This window comes from Capsicum annuum, chromosome 3 (genome assembly GCF_002878395.1).
Source record: "Capsicum annuum cultivar UCD-10X-F1 chromosome 3, UCD10Xv1.1, whole genome shotgun sequence".
Lineage (NCBI taxonomy): Eukaryota > Viridiplantae > Streptophyta > Magnoliopsida > Solanales > Solanaceae > Capsicum > Capsicum annuum.
Window position 1 is genome coordinate 249,637,155 of NC_061113.1, and position 8,159 is coordinate 249,645,313.

General features: G+C 39.4%; 3 protein-coding genes across 3 annotated transcripts; all 3 read right to left on the bottom strand.

Moving 5' to 3' along the window:
- On the bottom strand, positions 1–1,361 carry LOC107862500 (mitochondrial outer membrane protein porin of 36 kDa). Its single transcript, XM_016708103.2, has 5 exons — positions 1,200–1,361; positions 992–1,078; positions 848–915; positions 571–779; positions 1–489 (listed from the first exon to the last, which is right to left on the bottom strand). The coding sequence occupies exons 1-5, from the start codon at positions 1,246–1,248 to the stop codon at positions 183–185; spliced, it is 720 nt and encodes a 239-aa protein (XP_016563589.1). The 5' UTR covers positions 1,249–1,361; the 3' UTR covers positions 1–182.
- A 566-nt stretch (positions 1,362–1,927) lies between these two features.
- On the bottom strand, positions 1,928–2,365 carry LOC107864857 (nucleolar protein 58). Its single transcript, XM_016711269.1, has one exon. It carries the CDS (start codon positions 2,363–2,365, stop codon positions 1,928–1,930), a length of 438 nt encoding a protein of 145 aa, XP_016566755.1.
- Positions 2,366–3,567: 1,202 nt separating this feature from the next.
- On the bottom strand, positions 3,568–7,629 carry LOC107862501 (protein QUIRKY). Its single transcript, XM_016708104.2, has one exon. The coding sequence runs from the start codon at positions 7,132–7,134 to the stop codon at positions 3,955–3,957; it is 3,180 nt and encodes a 1,059-aa protein (XP_016563590.1). The 5' UTR covers positions 7,135–7,629; the 3' UTR covers positions 3,568–3,954.
- Between the last annotated feature and the right edge of the window lie 530 nt (positions 7,630–8,159).

An 8,159-nucleotide genomic window follows, 5' to 3' on the forward strand; every position in this document is an offset into this window, starting at 1 on the left:
TAATCTGTAAATATTTGACTGTAAAACCAATTCTTATTGTAATATTAAATTGAGGTCGTTGTAGGAACTTATTTTCAAATTCTGAATTCGCCTTTGGACTTAAGTAATTCTAGGATATGGACTTAAGCTTGCATAAATAGTCGTAGGAAATACGGCTCTGAGAGAGAGTACTATGTTGTGACTTAGTGCTTAAATGCCAGAGTGATCCCCAATTTAACAGGTTTCATGGCATCCATGACATTCACCTCTGTTGCAATAGTGAGAGAGAGTGCTGAGAAAATGTTGTTTTGGACGAGAGCACCCAAACAGCCATCACTTGCAACTCGAGCTTTAATCAGCATGAAAGGAAACAGGCAATGCTGAGCTCCCAGTGTTAGAGTCGTCTGTTTGCTGAAAAACCTATGTGTTAACTCAGCTGCAATCCCAGTGTTTGTTAAGGGTAGAATTGACCCGTAAATTTGAGCTCTCAAAGTATCAGCTTTATCGCTCCTGCAAATTTTACTTGCATCAGAATATTGGGTGATATTTACTTCTCAAGAAAAAAACTGAATCGCGCTGGAGAAGATTTACAGGGAGAGTGAAGCAGTGAGAATGTCAGTATCGAAGCTCAAACCAGCATTGTATTCGGAGAGTGTAGTCGTTGCTGTATCAAAAGAGATATCAGTTCCAATGTTGAAAAATCCAATTCCAGTGACACCAGATAGACTTAACAGTGGGGTTCTTGTCAAACTGATGCCTGTTGCAACTCCAAAATAATTGTTCATGTACTGCACCTCCACCTGTTATATACATATATAGGCATAAGAAAGGAAAAGTATTCTCATAAAGAAATAAGAGAAATTCTTACCATATTAGACCTTTGATCTGGTATGCACAACTTGAGTAGTGCACTTAGACCAGGTGCAATGCCACTAACTACAATGATAACAAAAAAATAATCATACAGTAATTGTTAGAAGCAGAATATAAGGAGAGAAAGAACAATGAATACCTTGACACTTGAAGTATACGTTCCAGTCAACCGAATTGTAGTGATAATGAATTGGCGATTGTCTGATATAATCTCCATACAAAAGATCTAATGTAAATAAGTAACATATTAGATCCTCAAAAAATTTTATAAATATTTGAAAGAGAAGATCTCCAGAAGTTGAAGGATATCTTTTTCAATTTTCATTTAAATAAATGACAGTAAGTACCTGTTGCATTTTTGCCAATATGAGAATAAATTCTTGGATGTTTGCTCATCTTTTTTCTTGTCTCCAAGAGTGAGATCCTAATCTGTTAGTTGATCCTTCATTTTCTAAGTAATGCTTGAAGTTGATATGTGCAAGCAAGGTAATAACAAGACAAATATGAAGCTTCCTTATGAAACGAAATTTCACATCTTAGGATTTAGGAAGCTTCCCCTCAGAATATATTACAAGAGAGATTAAGTAAAAGATTAGATTAACCATAAGTTGCTCTTCACGGAGACAAAGAGGTGCGAATATTCATGAGCTTTTCGTGAAAAAGTTATAATTTATAAAATTTCCTTTAAACAATGTATTAAACTCTGCGAACAACTTACTTCTTGTACCTACTCTTTTAGCTTTGACACATCTCTGAAGTTACATAACTGCAGACACATGAATGTTGCGTAAGTAGTTCATCACAACATAATTAAAGACCAAAAATAAGCACTTGGAATAACTTGCTTGGTAATTTTGCAGGTTAAACAGATTGATTTACAATTCTGCCTTCCGAACTAATCCATTACATTTATGTATTTTCCTATCATTTCTCTTTACAATCTTGTTATCTGAAGAAATAATGCGGCAGAAACTTTAGTTTCCTGCTTTAGGCAGGGTTATATAGACACTATATGGTATTCACACGAGTTCATCTCAATCTCTCTATCATACAAAATTACAAAAATGGAGAAGCATCACTTGGCTTTTTTCTTTTTCTTTGTCGAGTGGCTCGATAATGGATCGAATGGAAGACGAGCAGCACTTGCATTGGCTGCAATTTTCCCAGCTTCATCAAACAACTTGAGAATAATCTCCTTCTTGTCTTCCAAATCCTGCATCTTGGCATCAATTTTCTCCACTTTAACTTTGAGTTTTTCTACGTCCTTTTTATCATTGGGATCCTTCTCTTTTTTATCCTTCTTCTTGTCATCTTTTTCATCCTTGTCCTTGTCTTCTTCATCGTTGTCTTTCTTCTTCGTCGTCTTCTTATCTTTACCTTCCTTCTCATCTTTATCGTCTTTTCCATCTTCATTCGAATGCTCAACTTCTTTCTCTTTCTTCTCATCATGTATGTCCTCATTTTCAGCTTTGGTTGTAGCCTCATCTTTTCGTGTATCATCCGTCTCTGGCATTTGTTACCTTGATAGTTTAATTTACCAGTCGAGTGATATTGGATGACGAATTAACAGACCTGAAATAGTTTCAACAATGGTCAATTTGTGTTGAAAATAAATAGGACACCAAGATTTGAGAGCCTCCATCCATGGCCCTATTTATTTGGCATGGACACAAAAGAAGTAACATATTGATTGGTGTAGGCATTTTCATGCTACATTTAATCCGAGCGCCCGACAGGCACAACAATGTGGGCCATAATTCTGAGACAGATACTAAGTACCTCTGTCCCAATTTACGTGATACACTTTTCTTTTTAGTTCGTGTCAAAAAAAATACCGTCAATAATTAGAGACAATTTAATTCTAAAATTCTACTTTCACGCACAATGAAATGATATATACTTACACAAATGTCTAAGTTTGTATTACGCACAATGAAATATCGTCAATAATTTAAAATAATTTAATTTTAAAATTCTGCTTTTACGCATAATGAAATGATTTATAGTTACACAAATGTCTAAATTTGTTTAGACTACAAAGTTTAAAAGTTTTTCTTTTTTCTTTTCTTAAATTTTGTGTCAAAGTACTACGTAGAGATGGGAAATAGTAATTAACATATTGTAGACTAGTGCTGCTAATTTAGAAATCAAAATTAAAGTTAGTTGTTGATTGGCTAAAAGATTAATGAGATGAAACAATTTCTATTGAGTAAACGGGAAGATCTTTTTGGTTTCAACTCTCAAAGGATACCACAAGAATTTCTGTTTTTGCCCCATAACTTCGGGAGAACGCAGTGACCAGGCCCGGGCGCCTCCGATATTCTCGAGGCTCAATTCCAAACGGAACTAAAGATAGAGGAAGCCTTCGTTCGTGAGAGGAAAAAAAAGAAATCAGTTTTATAAGTTTTTGCTACTAAAATAATTTCTCATTCTTTCACCTGTTTGCCAAACAAATGCCACCGAAATGAGTGTATCAAGTAGCCTTGACTGCTGTAGAATAGCACCTAATTGATCCTACATAATCAGTATAATCTTCAGTATAATCTTACAAGTGAGCTGGAGAGTTGTTTTCGATACAAATTCGGTCAACGAAAACATAGCACTAATGATATAACTATATGTGCACATGTGTGTGTCTATCTCATTTGTATCAACTAAAATTGAGTGAGAGAACGCTTGTCAAAGTTGGAACAGAATTGAGTCTAAAGCTTGGAATGCAGTAAAAGAAAGACATCATTATCTTTCATTTTTATATTTGTGGAATAGAAACCAATGTCAATACTTTCGACGACAAAAATTACATCAAAAAATAATCTTGTCCTTGTAAAAATCTACGCCCTTTAATCTCGCACTCCATTAGTCTTCCGGCCCAATGGCTCTTTTTTTTTTACTTATTCCAACAGTTAGTCAATCATCCCCACTTAGCCCTTTCACCCTACACTTTTCACTTCTTCCCATGTTGTAATGAAACCCCCCCAACACCTTTTCAGGCATCGTGGAAAAAAAGGAGATTTTCACACACTAGCTAGCTCTCTTTAGCGCCAGAAAAATAATTGTTGACTAATTTTTTATTTAATCAGATGACTGTAGTGACTGTGTGTACTACATCAAACGGTCAGATAAACTTGGAAGTCTCCTAAAGAAATTCAAAGTGGCTGGTGGCATTGGGTCCCTGAACATGGGATGGCGCAGGAAGTAGAATCCTAGGGCCACTGCTACCATTTTTGGTGGCACTGCATATAGCACTATGGTTATAATTAGGCACACGATTATGAACAATTTCGTCGCCCTTGGGTCCCTCCAGCTTACCAACGCTTGGACCCTTTCTCCCTGGGTTGCAAAATCACCTAAAACTGTTTGGACCCTTGCTGCTAATATTCTCAATCTGTCGTACCGCATCCGAATTATTTCGGGTGGCTTTGAACTTGGTATTGTGTCGAATTCCTCGTCCAATTCATCCGGGTCTACGGTTTCTGATTGGGAGATTCGGGTGTCCATACCCGCGGGTATTTTAGGCCTGAACCGATAATACCATACACCAATCAAGAAGACGTATAGAAACCCGGTGGGGACAATCAAATCGGGATACCAAACAAGCACCAAGTATAGAACATGGACTAGGATGGTTGTTACTGGATTTCTCCATCTCCTAATGTTATCCAACCATTTTGCTAAACCAACAGCCCAAGCTAACACGGCTACAATCCGAAACCAATTAGCCTTACTCTTCCTCATGCTCCATGTGTGAGAATCCGCATCCAACATGTACCGAACTACCTCAGGTCCCAATGGTGGCTCGGATCGAGCTAACCATGCTGCAACCATTTTGATAGCTGCTCCTCTCAATGCCTCTTGTTGAGCCACCCCAAGTGGGCGTAGATAATGCATTTTGGGTAACACTGGCTGCCCATAAACAGCACATGTTTCTGGTAACAACGATGGGCAAACAAATCGAATTGCTACCTCAATTTCACCCATTTTCTTCAACCCAGACCGCAACAGAACCAACAATGGATAGGAATTTGTGTACACTTTGTTATTCTCTAAAGTAGAGACTCGTATACGTACTTTTCCTATACGATAATCAGGCTTATCATCACCACCATCAGCAAACATACGCCAATTGTCGAATACTCCAATTGTAAGAACTGTACACGGATCGTATACTTGCCACGTGTACTGCTCGTTCCAACGCGGATCAAAGGTATCGGTTATGGTCCGAGTTCGAACCCATTTCTTACCGTATTTGGCAACACAGTACGCATCCGTGGATCCTTTCCCTGGACCCTTGGATTTCAAGGGTAACAACCCGCGAGCTCCAAGAATCCCCAGCTCCAAAATGCCAACAGCAGGCTTCCATAGCTGCTTAGCCGTGGGCCTAAAATCGCTACACACGTGCGCTGCTTCATCAAGCACGTGATATCCTCCTTCTAAGCACATCCTCAAGTGTAGCCTTCCACAGTAAGCCCCACCTGGTCCACCTTCCAATCCGAACCACTTAGCTGGCACGAGTCGCTCATCGAGTCGTTGCTCAATTGAGCTCACTGGAATCATAATGTGCCCAAGAAGCACTGGATCCTTCGTCGTCCGGTCTTCCACTAGCAAGATTAGGCTATCTTCAAGTGGCTCACCGGCTACGAAGATCAAATCTTCGTTCCAGTGGAACACGGAACTGTGATGATTCATGGACCCTCGTCGAGTTCTAACGGATTGAAAACCTAGCTGAGCTTTTACTCTTACCTCCGGAGCGGTCAATGGCGGTAGATTTGGAGCTATATGAAGATCCTGAGCTTCAATCACCGTGATTCTTAGATACCACAACTTCGGTGATTGATAAACTTTTGAACGAGTGTGGGCAACATACGGTGCATCGGAGCTGCACGATTCAGGAAACGCATCATCTGCTTGAGTTCCAATCCAGACAGAGAGTTGAATATCCCCGGAGACTTTATGTTGGTCATCGGCACCACCTTCGAGATGATACCACTGAGGAGCAAGAGGACTATCTGGTGGATCTCTAACTGGTACATCAGAGAGGTCGAAACAAACTCCGCCAAGAAAATGATCTGATGCGCTATCCCATACTGAAATTTCAAGTGTTGAATTGCTAGCTTCTTGCTTGTTGTGGCCTAGTGCGAACACTTGCTGCCATTCTGGATTCGATAACGGCTCGCCTGGCCGGATAATCGCTGGTTTCGACCGGACGAAATGGTTTGATGTTCGGATCTTTACGAATGGGCTTTCACTCGGAGCAAGACCTCTAGCTTTCACAATTCTAACGAATAGATACTGCATTGGTTCGACGAGGTCGAAAGCCGAGATTCTTTCCGACTCTCCGACGACTTTCCCGGAAATTACTCTAGGTGAATAGTCTCCGTTTGGACGTCTCATTACTCTCACTCTTTCACCAGCTCGAGCTGCTTGCATCCTCTTCACCTCCGGTGGTGGGTACTCAGGTGGTGGAACATTCATCATCGGTGGACCACTCATCATTTGTGGACCTGGAGCTGGACCCGGACCCTCCTCATGCCTGTGACTAAACTGTTGCTGCTGCTGTTGTTGTTCCGGTGGCATATTCATCGGTGGAGGAGATTCCTCAATCGTTACAATAGGTGGAGATTGTTCCATCGCTTCCATGGCAACCTCCGAAGGCATAGGAACTTCAAGCATCATCCTCTGTCTAGGATCTTCCATAACAACAAAAACAGGGTTCTTCTTCACTTCTTGGTCCGGCTGTTGCTGCTGCTGCGGCTGCTGTTGCTGTTGCTCCGGTTGCGGAGGCGGCGGTTCTTCTTCCTGCACCAATTCATCATAGTAATAAATCTTCAAACCCAACTCACCTCTAATCCAACTAAACACACTCTTCTTCTCCAATGGAAAATAAATCAACCCCTCTTCCCCCCTCCTCGCAAATTGACTCCCATACAACTTCACTCTCCCTAAAAAATGATTCTTCCTCGCATTCCCATTACTCAACTTCTTATCATTGAAAACCTCAATATCCAGCTCCTCAAACTCCATCGTCCTCGGATCCGTAACAATGAACTCCAAACCCTCGTTCCATTCCGGGTTAAGATTTCTAACAACAGTCGAAGTCCGCTTCTTCTGACCATCAAAATCCACAGCTACATACGGACTCGAACTCCCTTGCCCATCTTTCGGTAGTAAATTCCTTGCGTCAAGAATTTCAACAACAAGTTTACGGACAACTTGTGGTGGCTTTGACGGCGGTTCTTGCTGTTGGGGTGGCTGTTCCGGTGGTGGCCCAGATGACATATTCATGGTTTCATAGAAATTGGAGATGCCATTAATGGCGGTGAAGTGAAGTAAGTGTGGAGAATGGGAGGTAGGCCTTGAGAGTAAAAGAGTTGGAAGGGATTGGTTTGTCTTTTATGAAAATTTTTCTGCTTAATTTGTCTGTTATTTTCTCTTTGCTTTTTCTAGTTTTGGGTTTGGGTTTTTTCAATTTTTGGCGTTTTTTTCTGTTTGTGTGGATAGTAAAATGGTAATTTTGGAGAATGTTTATCGAGTGGAGGTGTGTGATAGCGACAGCAGATGCCTCTTTTTTCAGTTGGTTTTCTATTTGTGTCATATTTTACTTGAAGTTCTATTTCCATAAATTTACATCACCTAAAAATATATTTTTTATTGATCTTATTTTATTTTAAAACTTAAAATAAAAATATCTTTTTACCACAGTGACAGCAAGTGCCGTAGTTGATGTGAATTAGATGGTTGAAAAAATAGAGAAGGATTATATTCCAATCTCTCTCGTGAAGTTTCCTTTAATTTTTTTCCCTGTTCTTCTTGCCTTTCGGTTAACTCTCTTTTTTTTTTTGCTCTTAAATAATAATCCTACGTTTGTTCTTTTGTAAAAATGAGGGAACATCCAATAACTATATATTTTAATAATTAAAAAGAAATATTATGGAGGACAAGAGGAGTATCAAGTTATTCTAATCTATTGAAAATTGAACTAATTACGTTTAGGTTTTTAAAAGATTGAGATTAGCTTTATGCTTTGTGGAGAGCTAAGGTGAGGCATACATGGAGTTTGTCTCAAGTTATCCTCCATTATATATTGTTTATAACCAATAACTAATCACAGTACAGTTCAAATTATTTACCCATTTTGCATTAGGATATAATTGAAACGCTAACTATTTTAACAAAATTGTGGTTGGATCTCCACGCCATCTTCTGCATAACTATCTAAATCTATGCAACTATAAATGAAGTAAATCTCAGTTCAAGAACATATATGGATCATGACAGATAAGGTGATTAAAAAAAAAAGTGATACTTGG